We start from the raw sequence: 17,127 nt of genomic DNA on the forward strand, positions 1-17,127 counted from the left end.
TATGACGAGGTTTGGAGAGCTGTCCAGGAACAAGAGATGGGTAGTGAAGGCCAGAATGGCTGAGATGTGATAACATATCTGCGAGAAAGAGTAACCTTGGTTATCTGGGCAGGACATTAGTTTAGCAGGAGTCAGAAGAGCATCCCAGCTCCTGTAAGGCCAGCATGGAAGATGTTACAGCACAAAAGGGAACATTTAAACATTACAGAATGATTTCACAGTTTTTCTTTTCTTCATCTTGCTTTACTGGATTCTATTCATCCTTCTGCAGACTTGTAATCAGATTTTTTATTTTTTTAAAGGTCTCTGAACACTCTCGGTACGTAGTTACCTCCATTTTGGCCACTAAAAACCCTAGCAGGGCTGCGCCTTCTCCCCAGGCATCTTGCTGGCTGAGGTCTTAGATTTTGTTGGTAGCTTTACTTTCTTCTTAGTCTGGTAAGAGTCCTGCTTTATCTGATAGCTTGCATTAGAATTAGGGTAATTCATGAGGAATATACAGCCGGTTTTTAAGAACTATTTTCTCCATAAGGAGTAACCCACGTGTGACAGCTTGTCTGGCTGAGAAGCGGATTAGGAACGTTATGTGCCATATTCAAATACTTTTCTAAGAACACAGAGTCTGCAGGGAGACCTCCTGCCAAGAAAACCAGTACTTCCCGCTCCAAACCACCGTATGCCATTCAGACAGATGTTTTGGAAAAATCATTTAGAAATACTTCTAAAGACGTATTATTTCTGTTTACCAAATTGTAGACGCGGTGAAGAAACAAAAGGGTCCAGGTACTATCCTGCTATGCTTTTTACCCAGAAATTCTATTGATTCTCATATGTAAAGGGCAGCACAGAACCGAGACAGGAGTCGGATGGGATGCTGAGAACTAATCAACAGCATCCCCATTTCAAAATCAAACCCAGCAGGAATAGCAGGGTCTGTATCTTCCCTGTCACGTGCTCCTGGCACCAGCTTCGACACAAAGAGCTTGCTATGTGTTCTTGTACCAGATAACCCACTATTAGCATGGTCAAAAATATCAAGCACAACTGAGAGCAGAGGGGCTTCCCTGCTCTCCAGAAATAATCTTCCTGTCTTCCCTGTCTTGCAGACAGCAGGTAAAGTTTAGTAACATGTTTTCTAAGGACTAGGTACTACAGCTACTACTGGGGAAAACTTCCTTCTTGATGTAGGGCCTTCAAAGAGAATGCTACTACCTAGCAGATCTCTGCTTTGGCCATTTGCTTTTCACACACACACGTTACCCTCAGGAGACTAGCCACAGAAAACGTGGTTTAGGTTAACTGGGCCTAGTCAGCTCTTTCCATTTCATTTTGAATTTAAAAATAGAGACAGATTCTCTGCTGACAGTTGAGCAGGCATAACCCTCACAAAGGACTATATGCTGAGGATCATTTCATCCCTTGATGATGAAATAAGCTCTGTTTTGGTCCAAAAAACTGTTCTAATCAGAAAAATTCTATACTAGCATCTAGTAAAAAAAAGGAAGAAAAAAAGGATGCAAACAATCTGTCAGTCTCTGTACTGTATCCTGAGCAGCTGGGAAGCCCCATCTACCAACAAAGGGCTCCAAACCCAGTTCAACAGCTCCAGCAGTTGCCTGGTTTTTGGCATCAACATCCAGAAGAGCCAATTCCCAGTATCGTGTGCCTGACGATGTCATTTAAGCAAATACTTTGTGTCTGATATAAGACACAAGCATTATGATATTTCTTAAGCTTTAAACTCCAGATCATATTGCCCCCATCCCACCCCACACTCCACCAGCACATACAAAACTATAATGCACGTTTATGGCTGGTTTTGAACTTGTTCTGTTTTTTAAAACTTCTCTGAAGGTTTTTTCCTCAGAAAACCTTACACCCCCCCATCTAATTGTCAAGTAACAAGTTTAAAATTCATACTGCTTGAGTAACAAAACTCAGTAAAGATGATTAAGCTTCAGGGAGGGAAAAGACACACACATGAAGTAATGGCTCAAGAATTTAGCTCCAAAAAGACTTCAAAAACTCATTAGAGCACTAGCAAAAAGCCCTTTTATGTATGTTTTTCAGAACTAATAGATAAAAACCACAATAAATATAAAATATCGAGCTTCACAACTTCATGCATGTATTAAACTGTTTATAGATAGGTAAGTCCTACAGGTAATACCCAAAGCTACATCAGAGAAAAGTTTGAATACCTGATAAATTACTGTCCTAGCTCATTTTAGCAAGTCACTCCACAAATACTGTAAACTTCAGCATGAAATAAAGCATCAGAAAATAACTCATTATTTATATTTCAATATAGATGCAATGATTCTACTTCTCAACACGTATCTGCATCAACTTCAAATCTGTGATTTCAAACAACTAATGGTTTGTTTTTCCAGGCACAAAACAGCAGACATGCCATAGCAGTTTGGGGAGTAAAAAGTCTCTTCCACAACTGTGTAAGCATCCTCAAACTTCCGAATACTGCCTCAGAGAGAAGTGTCAGGCTTAACCATGGGCATTAACCCTCCACAGCTCACATTCCAGTTTGTACTACCCTGCCCTTTCCTTCTCACTCACAAGAAAACTCCAGGCAGTAAACAAATACATAGCAACAGGAGTCCCTGCTGCACTGCTGGAGGGCAACACTGGCCCTCTAAGAGACAGAGGTTTAGTATCTTCTAAGCTTCCCCAAACAATTTTCCCTTCTCTATAAATAAACCTGCTTATCAGTGTACTTAAGCTTCAGGAACTTTAATTAGACCAGGAATTCCTCTAATGATTAGATAAAGGCTGTTGCAACGGATTGGTAACAAAACCAAAAGGATCTCTCCTTCCTCTTTACATATGTCTTGCTTGGGAAAGTAACCTTTGCCAAACAAAAAAATGGAAAGAAAAGCCTCTTTTCAAAAGCCCGTTTTAAGCTTCTGTTTCCTAAGCTGAGAGGAAATAATTATGTACCTCAGCACACCCTGTAAGTAACAATGCCAACTTTGCCTTGCACTCAAGGCCTAAAAACACCTAAGTACTAAACTTCAAAGGAAAGCGTACACCAGATAAAAATTTGGAATGCTGGACTCCTCAGCTGCTTTAGAGGAGGAAAGCAGACTTCTGAAGCACCCTGAGCTCAACCATTAAGACATGCAAGACACAGATCCACATCTGTGAAAACCTCGTAAATTTGAGCGTTCGTTGACACGAGTTAACTACGTAGTGCTCCTCCTAGAGTGTTTATGAACGAAGCCTGTTTGTTTGACCTTGAACTGCTGCTGGATTATTGCACTTGCCCGCAGCAGCAGCCGCCGTTGCACAGACGCCGCCGAGCAGCCGCGAGGTCTGCCAGGAGGACAGGGTGTCACATTCTTACTCATTGTGTTTATTCACGAGCACACTCCAACTTTCCAGAGACGTGAAAACTACTGCAATTTGACAGTGGCTATTTACTGCTTTGTGGACTTGGCTAGGAGACCAGAGTAATTTCTAAAGCGTGTAATCAATATGCAGATCTATTTTAAAAGCCGTGCCACAATTAGCACTTAAAAACCACACAGTTTTATGCTATTTGGGTCAAATTAATTTTATTATGCTCCATGATGAATTGCCACCAGTGCAACATCCTATTCACTGTACATTTCAAAAATTCACATACTAAAAATTTCAGTTTGGTAAATGGAAAACTGAATGATTGAGAAGTTCTTACGGATTTCATACGTACAAGTGGCTAGCTGATATTGTCTATGCACACAGAGTGTTGAGATACAAAAGCCTCATGCCAGTTTGTTAATTGCTAAGGCTATCTGGACAGTCATTTAACCAGAATACGTAAGAGGCCTTCATTACAATGTTTAGCAACAATGCACCAGTATCATGAAATGCTATTGTCTGCTCATAGTGCAAGTGGCGGAGTGCTGAAGCATGCAGTTATGACTAACTTAACTGCCACTGCAGTCTTTATGCCTGAAATTTATCATGTACAAATACTACTTTAAAGTAAATATTAACCTGGACACCACAGAACATGAGTGTACTTTTTATATGAAGAAAAAGAAATAGAAAACCCAGAAGCTTTCTTTGGCCAGTATCTACAAATCAAAGTTTTATTCAACAAGTTAACTTCAGAGCTCCCAAAACCTGGAATAGAAGTATGATTAATGAACTGTGATGCTTAATTATTAACTATATTACAGAAATTCCAACTCTGGGAACATGACAGCTAAACATATCTAGTAAGTAGCATGTTAGGAAAATCTCTAGGCCTCATTTGTGCAATTTTAAAATGCCCTATATGCCACAGAAAGTAAGGGAGCAGTGCCAGAAGTTATATGAAAGCCATACAAGTATTTTCCTTATACACAAGTTCTTAACTCCACTGCCATTAGCTACCCCAGGCTGCGCTTGCGCTTGATTCAATGCTCAAGCCATTACAGCAGCAGAGCTAGCAGCAAGTGTTTCTAGCAGCAGAGGGCAACGCGAAAGTTACTGCAAGAAAGTGAGACTACTTGGAAATTCTTTTTCCTCAAGTTATGTGCTTAAATTACTCCTGGAAGGAAGTTAACATCCTCTGAATAATTTAACTACAACCTTACCTCTCCCACTACTTTTCAGCAACTTTCTTCTCATATGACTAAATTAATTCGCTAAAGACTAGGTTATAACTGGGTTAGAAATCCAAGCCGTATCATGCAGGTCCAGCCTGTCAAGATCAGGTCAACACTGGGTTTCAGTCAATACAATTCCGACAACTTAAATTTAGCTTCATCGCTTGACTACAGTCAAAGACCCAGGACACTATGCATTAACTATGCTCCAAATATGACTGACTTAAGTAAACATTCCGTGTCAGATGATGTGGTTTTTAAAAAGATTTTCTACCTGAAAATTACATTAAGTACTGTAACTAATGCTGCAGATATTAAATACCCACATAGCATAGATTAGTATTTTGTAATAGGCAGATGTGCCAATGTTTACTGCACTACAAAGTACAACTTATATAAATGTGCAAGCTGTGAAATAAGAATCCCATTTTCCGTCCGCTTATTCAAACACTATTCTTGTGAATCGGGTTCTTGATCTTCATCACAACCCTTGGTCTTAAAGCCAACAAACGAAGACAGAATACTGCCATAACGTTCAGTACTTATTCAAAGCGTATATTCTGAGTTAATAGCTTTCCAACTTTATGGATGTAGGATTGGTGTTTCAGCATTTGTTATGTACCATAACACAAAGACTGCAATGTAATACCACTTACGTTTACTTTATTAGTACACCAATGTCCTACAAATTTTAAAAAGTAACTAAACATTATAGAAGCAAGCATTAAATGCAGCCCTTCAGCCTGAAAACCACATAAAATTGATTTTAAAAATAAATCAAACTGTAGCAATTGCCAACCTCCAGTAATATACACTTCTTCATTGAGAAAGTAAGAGCTGGGAATGGAAGAAAACAAACAAACAAAAACCCAACAAAAAAAGACTGAACCTGTCTGCATCAAAGATGCCTCTACCACTATTACCATGTAAAGCCACCCTGCTTAACTTCAGATAGAGAGTTCTCTAATTGAAGGACTTAATTACTGCCGCTGTTCAATAGCAGTCAGTATTGCTACAGTTATGGCAAGGTAATGCTCACGACTAGCTGTGCATTTCTGTAGTGATTTTGGTTTATGTCAAGCATACTGCTAAGATCTGAACTGCAACGTTGTAATGTTTTTGAAACCATGCTATAGTATAAACCAGCCTCAACATTCACGTAGCACTGCATTCGAAATGAAGGGGCTAAATAAACTAAGAGCTGCATCACTTATAGAACATAGTGCTATACTAGGTTTTAATAAGAAAATTTAGATACAGAAAAAGTAGGGTATGAAAATAGTGTTTTCCTTCTTGCATTATAACTAAATTACATTAAGGTTTTTGCCAGTCTCACATATTACATTTAAACTCCCTTATTGATGGAATGAAAAGTATTCACATGTACATGATCATCCAGGTGTAAACTTGCACACATTAACAGGGAGTAGCTTTGTAGAGGATTATGACAAACCTTTACAGATTAAATGAGGTATTGCACAGATTAATAAAAAAGCAAAAGGCAACAAAAATATACAGCAAATTGGTAGAACATTTACATGATAATTTTACAGAATCCATAGACAGAAAGTAGTGTTTAGTATATCATTCACCTTAAAAAATATATATATATAATAATATATGATCAATCATCCCATTCGTCATCATCCTCAAAGTCTTCTTCATCTTCTTCATCCTCATCTTCATCTGTAAGACAAAAAAGACAAGTCACTTGCATGCACCAAATTAACATTCCAAACGTGTTATAGATTTCTCCCAAAACTTCATGAGAACAGAACAATCAGTTCAAGGCAGTCACGACAACGCATTTGGTAATACTCTGTTTTAAGACTGCTAGACATGACATTCAGTTTAGATAGATACTGGCTGAGAGTTCAGTCTGTTTCCCTTCTCACTCCTTTCGCCAGGTAAGAAAAACGTATCTTGTTTTCTGCTATGAGAAAAAGAATCAGAAGTTCTCATTTAACACTTACTACTTATTACTCGTTCTTAGAAAATGTGAGAGAGGCCAGCTTCTTGCAGATTGGGCTTTAAAGTTTAAGGACAGATTAATTTCTGAAAGGTAAGAACTGCTTCCCCAGGTTTACTACATAATGGGATTTCTGTTTACTGTACAGGCAGAAAGAAAAAATTTTGTGAGCTGAAGTCTGTTGTAGTTACTGGAATGTTATAAGCTGTATAATGCACATCAGCTTCAGCATCAACTCTTGTTAATTTTATTCAGCTTTCCACTATTTTTGTATGTATCATAATTTAAAAGTTGTAGCCTGTTAAAATTAAAATACTTATGTGTTAGGCAAGAGCATTTCCTTCCTTAGGAAAATGCTGTATTTAACACCCTTCTGGTATTTAATTTATATAAAGTTCCAAAACTGGAGACTACTACACAGGGCAGCAAATCAACGAACTATACTGCACGTAGTCAAACAGTCTGCAGACTGCAAGTGCAGTTTTGGTATCAAGGCAAGCTCTGGAAGGAAAATGAATCAAAGACTAAACAGAGGAGATATAACCAAATCACTGCACTACAGCTACTGAACTGCATTTCTTACAAGCTGGTATCTGAGAAATGCAAATCCTCTTGCAGCCTGATTTTTTCCAAGTACTGAAGTGTGAAAAGCTGACTCTGTACTAGCATAGGCCTAGTCAAGTAACACTGGTTATCTGATTATTATCCAGCAGGTGGCATCCAAAGCACACTGGAAGCCACAGTTTTAAGCTCCTGAATCTCTGCAAGAGTTTTGGCATCTAGAAACAGAAAGCATTAAAAACCTTCCTTCCAAAATACTGAATTTCATCAGATATCTATTGGACAAAAATAAGTCTGTTGTAAAAACAACAAAAAAACCTCCCAAACCAAAACAAGCTTTATAAGGTTATTAACCTTGATTGTATTACTGCAAACTACCGTACACCAGTAATCCAAACTAGAACGAAGTAACCATTCAACCCATCACAAGGGGTCTTCCTAGAGCATTCTGTATTGGAGTATATGCCAAAATCCATGCCATTTTCAAACAACATTTTATGCTGAATAGAAGTGTTAACTATTGAAAACCTGACACCATGAGGTCAGAAGAACTCCATCAGACTCACCTGAAGAATGAATGGCTTTGCTCCTTTTCTGCATAACTTCCATTAATGCACCCACAATTCCTGAGGTGGGTGCAGGTGTAGGCGGTGCACTCTCCTGACCATCAGATACCTTGGAAAAAAGGATACATTCGAAAGATGCAATTAGCAAGACAGAACCTGTGCATTTTGAGACAAACTTCCTTGTAACATTAGTGAGTTTTTTTTCAGCCAAAGGAAGAGTGAAACTGCAGTTTGTTTCTTTAGCTCAAGCTAGGTTTTTATTTATAAAATACCCAACCTTTTCTCTTTCGCCATAAAACACAACTATAGTTAGTTCATATTCCAGATTAAAAATTTCAGCTCTGATTACCACGAAGTGAGTGCTCAGCTTAAGGAAAGCTTCTTAATATGGTTGTACAAGCATGACAAGTGTGGCTGCACAATCGTTATTTATTTTATCCTTGGCATATAACGCAACGTATTTTTTCTTGTTTATTAATCAGGTCTGCTTTGGGTTGATAATCCCTTCTGAAAGGAACGGACTTTGATACTGCATACCTGTAATGGCAAATAAATATTAACATTCCCTCACAATTTTTACATCAGATGCCTCAAGGGCAGAACAGTAGCCAAAAAAAAAAAGTACCTACAGACAAAATTATTTTGAAGATATTCAGTGACCTCAGAAAAAAAAAATATAATAGCCTGAGCAGCAGCAGGAACAGCGGAGGCACCCTCACAGGCAGCACTTCTCCAGACACAGGCAGCCACCCTGTCACAAGCCTCAACATTTGCAGAGCACAGGTCCATTTTAAGATGGTAGAGGGGATGTAGTCTTTGCCTCCCACTACCATTACTGCTGAACTCAGCCCCCACAGTTGTTTAGACGATTTTACTGAAGCCCTCAAGAGACCAGCAATCTTTCATAGTTCTTGCAAAAGTTCTTTACAGCCACAATACTGTGGTACTATCATTGTAGGGTTTATGCTTAAAGCTTTTCAGTAGAAGTGAAAAATGAGTTTCAAACAAGGATGATTTCATGCACCAATAGTCACCTATATCAAATATCCATTCTAAGCATTTTCTCAGTACTGACACTTAAAGTGCCACTTCAAAAACTCTAAAAGTTATGATCCAGTCCCAAAAAGAGCCACAAGTTACTGTTCACACTGCAGTACTGCAGCTATTTGCAAGTCCCAAAGGGACATAGATGAGAAACAGCTTTTACTCACGGATTTCAGCTGTATACCCTGTCGTATCTGGTCTAACAGTGCATCTCTTCCTGAGCAGGACACTGGTCGACTGTTCTGTTCTACTTTCTTTAACTGAGCTCCTTCTCTGATTTGATCCAGGAGTGCTGCTTTGTTTCCCACAGGAACTGGAAGCTGGTGATCAACCTCTGAAGGAAGGCCTGGTGGTGGAGGAGGACCAGGAGGGGGTGGAGGAGGAGGAGGTGGTGGAGGAACAGATGACCCACTTGCCGGTGGTGGTGGTGGTGGTGGAGGAGGACCTGATGGCGCAGATGATGAATGCACTGGTGGTGGTGGAGGATACATCCTGTTTGGAGGAGGTGGGGGCACCGAGGCACCAGGTCTAGACGGAGGTGGGGGTGGAGGTGCTGCTGTGGGCGCTCTTGAAGGAGGTGGAGGTGGTGCCCCTCGGCCCCTAGCAGGGGGAGGAGGAGGACCCAGGCTATGTGGAGGTGGTGGTGGAGGGGGTCCTCCTCTGCACGGTGGTGGTGGAGGTGGAGCTGAAACAGAACAAAACAATTTACAATTACATGCCATTCAATACCCGTAAGTCTTTCAGAGACTAGCAGAAAAAGAAAAAAAGGCTTTGCCTTGCCTTTTGCAAGGATCTCTGTGCCTGTGCAAATTTTACCAGTTCTGGATACAATACATCAAAAGACTAATCAGTCACAAAACAAGCTTGGTCATTCAGTTTGGTTTGGTGCTATGGTAGTAACCATCTTCATAATCCAAGTGTATCTTAAGTTAGCGTTCCAATGTGTCATGACATAATGCAGAAAAATTTCAAAAGAATCCTCTAAAAATTGTCGAGCTAGGACAGAAGGCAAGAGAAACAGGTTTTGGAAAATACACTTGAAGGGAAATACAGAACTTCCACTTTATAATCTATCCAGTATTTTATTAGGTAATTACAGAGCCAAATATTTTTGAAGCATCATCTTCTAGTAACAAAAAACCTACTAATGCATTCCGATGCAGCATAAACTGACTCTTAAGTCTCTTTCCCTGAAAATTAGTTCCAGCAGTATCTTTATGGGAGGGACCACAGAAAGGAAACAACTTCAGGGCTAAACTCCACTCACAGGATCATTTCTACGTGAAGTGGCCTTGAAATGTACTTTCTCTGCTAATGGCATTTTCAATAACACCATTTCATTTCCTCTTCCATTAAGCATCTAATGGCTGAAGGTACTTTCGATTGTGTGGTTATTGCACGTAACTACTTAATAATCCAGGGACTATCATACAACTAAGAAAATTCACATTTGATTTCCCATGCTTTGATAATGAAAAATGTATTACAATCAAGAAGATACTTCTTTACATCTTCCAATACCTCCTGCTTGTCACATGCTGAGAAAGCAAGCTGTCTGCACTGGGATAGAGAGGGGACATCCCTAAAAAAGGGATTTTGACGAAGTAGGAGACACTGGTGCCTCAGTGCCTCCTTCCCTGCTCATTTTAGAGAGACAGACCCCTCCTAAAATTACATGTTATATTCCTAGAGTTCCACAAACTGCTGTTTTTTCCCATCCCTTCAAAAGAATGTGGGGAGAATCTCATCTCAAACTTTATACATTTTGCAGACATACTACCAACATTCTTGATCAAAAAAAAAAAAAAAATCCCACCACTTTTTGGCTGACAGGACCATAGTTTCCTTCTTGGCCACTATAAGCCAGTATTTTCAAATATAACTTACTCAGCAAGCACTACAGACAGTTTTTCTGTATTACTGAAAAGACAGGTAACATGGTCATGCTCCAGAATCTGTAGTGTATGTAGATTTTGAACGGAAGGCTTAAGTTTTTCTTTGGGGAAAGGTTTTATTTGCATCGTATACAGAGAGATATGCCACATCCAGTCTGTGGAAATAGAGTTCAGTTTATAAGGCTTGTCTGCACTCAGCTGGAGTGAAACAGGGGAGAAGCAGCAAGGAGGGAGCAGCATTACCTGGTCCTCTCTCCCTTCCCCCCAAACAGATGGCAGAGGCAAAGCAAGGAAATAATTTAGTTTTTTACAAATGCACATTAACCTGAACATGGCTATTAAAAAAAAAAGTATGTAAAATCCTCTATTTGTGGTATTGTTACTAAAAAACCCAAACCACAACAATACTAAAACTAGCGAAAGGGCAAGAAAAACAAGAAAGTAACTTCTACCTGAGCAGAACAACATGTCTGCAGCTCTCTAGTCAACAGCCTAGCAGGATGAATACATAAGCACAGAAATTCTTGCAATAAAATACAGAAAAATGTGTTTCAGTTGAGAAAGAACACTTCAAACAGCAGTCAAGCCTACACACCAAGTAACATAATTGCGGATAAACCCACTGAAATACTGGAAAATTTTATCTACCTCTATCAAAAACCACAGAGGTAGATTATTATCATGCATGTTAAAGATGAGGCAGCTTTAATTTCAATTGCGTACATGCAAGTGGCTGTAATGAAGTTAACACATACATAATAGAAAAATAGGCATTTTTAAAATATTTTAAGCTAGTCGTAAGACTCTAAGGCAAATCTTCTCAATCCAATTTTATGGTCAGTAGTCTGGGATCAATAACTGTAAACATTTAAACAGAATTAAGATTATATATAGAAATGGACAGATTTCTTACTGAGAAAAAAAATCATAACTGAAGTTTTGCTTGCAATTTAACTAAGAAGTTTGACTATAAGTTTTAGTACTGCAGTCAAACAGATGTAGACTAAGGTTTCTCATCTAGGAAAAAAAAAATCACACAGCAGCATGAGTACTTTGAAGCATATGCTTAGATGCCAGCTCAAACACATACCGCTCCACCGTGGGGGACCTAAGGAATAAATGTAACAAGTCATTGTACCTTGAATCTGTATCTCTTCAGTCACTCAAAAAATTTATTCACAATTTTCAAACTGCTATAATTTCAGTGGCATTTAACATCGTATTTCTCTTGAGAAACGTTCTACGCAAATTTCTGAAAGTTTGACATTTGCAGTGTAGTTTTCAGACCGACCTGCTATGTTCCACTAGATAGTGCATCAGCTGAGATTACATTTAAAGGTTACACAGGAAATGGCTTATCTGACAATTTTCTTGTAGCAGTAGCCTGCTCAAAACAAGTACTTTTTACATTAAATAAGAAAAAAAGCTTTTTTTTCTTTTTTAAAATATTCCAGCAAAATTTGCAGGCCTCTAGCTGTTGGAAGGTTCATTACACAGTGCTGCAAGGGTAAATGGGCACCACACATACACCTGTCAGACACTTGCTGTTACTCTGACAACAGCAATACTGCTTCTAAAATTTTAATTTATTTGTAAGATTGAGATTAAAATATAAATATGCAAATTACACAGTCTGAAAAAAAACCCCAATCTATCTGGAATATACTGCCTAACTTTACAGTCAGACTAAGTGTTACTGGAAATTACTTAACTGACATAGATAAGATCCTTATTCGTTAGGGAACTCTCCTAGGTCATGCACGAACATTTTTACATAGTGTATGTTATACAGAAACATTATGAAATCCGATGCAACTGCGGTGATGTGAAGTCCAGAGATGAGAATCAGAAATGGCTCATGATCAACAGCTTCTACTCTCATCCTCAAGGCAAAAAACGCCCTGCTAATTTTTACATGGAAATAAAAGGAATCGCACCTTGTCTGCGCAGCTCGTTTTTAACGGCTTCCACACCTCCTGTTTTTTCAATGAAATCATATATGACCTTTGAAGTTTCTTTGTCTTTTAATTGAGCCTCTGAAATTCCACACAGATCAAACAGGTTTTTCAGTTCTGGGTCTAAGTTGTTCACCTGCAAGTCAGACAGATTAGTTTTAAGTAGCTTGAACTAGAAGAATTTTCTAAAATATCATTTGTATTGGGAAAAAAACCCACAAACCATGTAGTTAATAGGAACAGCAAAGTCATGGACATGTCTCTGGGTTGACTTTTCAGTCAGCAAAGACTATTTTAGGAGAGGTAACCACCTTGCACAAAAACTTAAGTTTTGCTTGTTTTCCCCTCAATCCTGCATCTCTCCTATTTCCTTCTACCCCGACATCTGTCTGTGTTTGAATCATATTATGAAATCACAATTTATAACTACTTTGATGTACAGTTAGGTTTACTTAACGACAGTCTTCACAACTTACATTAAAAAGCCTCTAAAGCTTTTAATTATTCAGTGTCTTGAACAACTTATTACTTACATCAAAACCTGTGTTTGGATCCCAACCAACATGTCCAATGTGTCTAAAAAAGCAGAAAATTCCATTTAATCAGCATAAAAAGGACCTTGATAACTAAAGTAACAGGACACCAAGATAACTAGAGATTACTACCAGCTTCTACCTCCAGGCTTATAAGACACTAAGCAATTCTTACTTCTCATTGCCCCACTTGAGAATTGAATAGGACAACTTCCTTTACTCCCACGTTTTGTCTTGTGTCAAAAAGACCAAGTGAAGAAGTTACTTTCCCCCCTTAGGTTATGGTCTGTGGCAAAACATGAAGGCTCCGTGCCACCCTGTGGTGCAGATGGATGGTGATGGAAGGACTGCACAGAGATCAAGGGATGAGTCTGGCCTTTATATAGTAACTGGACTTCAAGCTACTGCCAAGGTCTTGAGCATCATGCAGCTGAAAAACCTCCTCCTCCTCCCTACTATCGCTGTTTGTTCTCTCATCACCCTTCTCCCATTCACTTCCTTCTCTCACAGAAAAGTCAGGACCCTTCAGGTGCCATCTTCCTAGGCTTCTAGTAGCCATTTCATGTGGCTACTAAACTATTATCTTATGTGATGGCACAATCATAAAAAATGCAGAAGAGTTTGTGCCCCTCCACACTACTTCATGCTTCTGCTGTGGGCTACAGAAGACAGAACCATTACCAGAACTCCAATCCTTGGGGTTCTTTTTGCCAATGGCCAGTTCTAGAAAGGAAGTTCAACTCAGGGTTTTAAAAATACCAGGTGAGCTGTTAGTAACCAACACAGCCTAGACTCAGCTTGCCAAATTACAAGGACTGTTTCGCTGTCCTTCTACAGTGCCTAGCACAACAGACCTTGTATTCTTGCTTGGGTCTGTTAGTACCACCAACAGCACAAGCTTTCTTAATGAGATTCCTGAAGCTCAACGATCACTTTTGGTTTTGGTGTAACTATAATTAACTAACTACTTAGTTTGAGGGGCAAGAAGTAAAAATTCTAGTTTAAAAATGACATCATGCGACACAAAAGGCAAAAAAGGGTAGCCCTCATTTTGCCTAAATATTTAAATACCTTGCACTACCAAAATATCGGATAATTTATTCATTACAGAATTCTGGAAGTTAAGCAACAGCTTGTTTCGCATAAATTAGACACACATTTCCTAATACACAGTCTCATATCCAATTGTCATGGCTATGGAAGTTGACAGAAATTTACCAGCAAATACAATCTTACCCATTTATCTCTGCATATCTGTGCAATTCATGATGCCCTTTAAGAGGGTGTGAGCAAACAATTTGGAGCTTAGTGTAGTTAATTGATATTAAAGTTTATATGTTCTGTTTTTCATCCTTTAGAGTAAAATAAGTTACTTGTACACATTGACTGTAACACATTGTTTTCAGAGGTCTTTTCAATGAAAATGTGCACTTACCAGGTAACTGCAACTCTTATGTTATTTGAAAGAATGCATACAGCAAGAAGTTATATTAATTAACAGAAGGCATTTTAAAATTGTATCTACAGATTACAACTTTGACCTGACATAAACGAAGTGTTGGTCTTCACCAGTATCACAGCTGAAGTTACACAAAAGTTATCCTACTGGCATATTTGCCTTACAGTACCAAACACCCATTCCCATATGTTTGTACAAAACCTGTAATGAAAGTGTCTTATATAGCAGGGCGACGCTTAGCTGCACTCTACAGGAAACTTAACTAGACCTTAAGCTGAACAAAACAGACTTTCAATCTTCTTTCACAAAGGTTCACCGCTTACAATTTAATGTTATATTTAAGGATACAAGAACATATCTTCTGTTTGAACTTTATTAAATATTTTATCATCTTATTCTCAGCTTCTTTAGGTCTCCTTTAATATTTTATGAGTGCACATAATGTTTTGCAGCGGTCAGAACCCGACAGACATTATAAACAAAGTCTAAAATTTGTTTTATATCTGCACTGCTGCACAACCCCTTCCACAAATTCTGATCAGAGGTAAGACATGCTAATGCAAATCATTATTTGCAGTTTTGTCCACATATGCTGAAGTCTGCATCAGTAGAGCTACAACAGTGACCAGCTACCAAATACTATTTCAGTTTTCTTTCTTTCACCTTTCCTTCTTTTCTGCATTTTTCAGTTTATGTGACATTAATAGATACAGCACTTCACAGAATTACAGAATAGTAGGGGTTGGAAGGGACCTCTGTGGGTCATCTAGTCCAACCCTCCTGCCGAAGCAGGGTCACCTACAGCAGGCTGCACAGGACCTTGTCCAGGCGGGTCTTGAATATCTCCAGAGAAGGAGACTCCACAACCTCCCTGGGCAGCCTGTTCCAGTGCTCCGTCACCCTCAGAGGGAAGAAGTTCTTCCTCATGTTCAGACAGAACTTCCTGTGCCTCAGTTTGTGCCCATTGCCCCTTGTCCCACTTCACTACATTTACTCAAGCTCTTTAAATTCCTGTTCCTTTAGCAAATAAAGTACGCTTATTTGAAAAGGAAGAAGATTGAAATACCAAATTCCAGTTCAGGAAAACAGTAATTAATTCAGTAAACTGACCAAACCCAAGTTTCATGAAAGTGAAGCTTAAAATGATACATCATAACTATTCTAAAAGATTGAAGATACATAAGAAACAATAGTAGAAAAAAACAACCCGTTCCCCAGAGCTGTATACATGCACGCCATACTTTCATTGCAAGAGACGGGTATTAGCCCATATATCAGAATAAGTAAGTTTGTAAACAGAAAGTCAGAGATAACAGCAGAAATGACACTGCCATATTTTATGACAAGTCAGGACCCACCTGTGTATATTCTGTGTGACAAAGCACAGCTGCAAGAATAACAGTGTTAAAAAGTTGACCATTGAGGCTACATATACACATATACATCTGCACTGAGCTGGCCACTTCAGTAAGACATTTTTATGCAACTACATTGTTTTCTGAACCATTTTAGGACAGTAAGTCACTTTTTTTTTTTGTTTACAGTTGCAGTAAACTCCTCACCTGTGTATAAACTAAGTTGCTTTTAAACCCTGCAGCATTCCAGCTAGCATCCACTGTAGTTCATGTTACACAGAGCAGTCACACATTTGTCTTGAGCATTTGCAAGTGACACCCTGCCCCCCCCAAATGAACCCAACCCCAAAACAAACACCACCACCATCAAAACCAAAACCCAAATTCAGAAAAGTCCTTACTGGAAATTAGATGGCGTTCCAATATCTGCTTTTGTCAATCTTCTCTTTTTAGTTTTTCCTTTCTTCTTATCTTTGGTGTATGAAATATTGTTGACTTGTGGAGTATAAAATCTGTTAGTTGTAATTTCTGGGTTTTTGATATCAACAGTTGCCATCGGTAGATTCGGGCCTGTGAAGATGAAGTACAGGATTTTTACTGTTGTGTCTCAATAAAGCTATGTTTAAGGAAAAACACTTGTACCGAAGCCACAGTTCTACATGCCACATGCATCTGACTGGGTTCTGGATGTCAGCAACATAAACTAAGTTATTTGCTGGAGACAAAAAAAAAAACCCACAAACCCAAACAAATCATGTTGCTAGAGCAGAGCCATGGCAGAAAAATTTTCTAAACTGGAATTTGATTTTTGCAAATTTGGCAAAGAAAGCAATTCTATACCAAAGAGCTTTCATGTGCACAGAACACATGGAAAGAGAAATTAAGATACAGCATAGCTACAATCTTAGACAAGATTAAAGAAGAGAGTGCCGTAACCAGTAACCTCCACCACGCCATTACCTTGGCAGCACCGTTAACCGATCTTAAAGAAGAGGGAACCTTTGCTTGGTAAGCCTCAAGCGGCAATACTTTCCCTGCCCATCACGCACAGAACTAGAATATCACAAGAACTTTGGAAGGCTGCTCTGGACACACTACTGTCTTCAAATATATGACAGTATCTATGGAAGTATTCAGGATTTCTTATTTCTTCCTCTTTCACAGGTTTGCAAAGTCAAGTCCCAGATATGAAACAAAG

The 17,127-nt window shown here is 38.9% G+C and overlaps 1 protein-coding gene across 3 annotated transcripts in view; it reads right to left on the minus strand.

Moving 5' to 3' along the window:
* Positions 1-4,077: 4,077 nt before the first annotated feature.
* Positions 4,078-17,127, minus strand: part of WASL (WASP like actin nucleation promoting factor) — a 51,422-nt gene continuing 38,372 nt past the window's right edge. For 2 of the 3 annotated variants that reach the window (XM_075428359.1, XM_075428361.1), the window contains exons 6-12: positions 16,331-16,499; positions 13,116-13,158; positions 12,565-12,718; positions 11,718-11,735; positions 8,900-9,417; positions 7,689-7,797; positions 4,078-6,278 (exon numbers count right to left, since the gene is read on the minus strand). In XM_075428359.1, the coding sequence (XP_075284474.1) occupies positions 6,217-6,278; positions 7,689-7,797; positions 8,900-9,417; positions 11,718-11,735; positions 12,565-12,718; positions 13,116-13,158; positions 16,331-16,499 (1,073 nt within the window). In that variant the 3' untranslated portion in view covers positions 4,078-6,216. The remainder of the gene's footprint in view (positions 6,279-7,688; positions 7,798-8,899; positions 9,418-11,717; positions 11,736-12,564; positions 12,719-13,115; positions 13,159-16,330; positions 16,500-17,127) is intronic. The other variant, XM_075428360.1, reaches the window with a different exon arrangement.

This window comes from Opisthocomus hoazin, chromosome 8, assembly GCF_030867145.1.
Source record: "Opisthocomus hoazin isolate bOpiHoa1 chromosome 8, bOpiHoa1.hap1, whole genome shotgun sequence".
Classification (NCBI taxonomy): Eukaryota; Metazoa; Chordata; class Aves; order Opisthocomiformes; family Opisthocomidae; genus Opisthocomus; species Opisthocomus hoazin.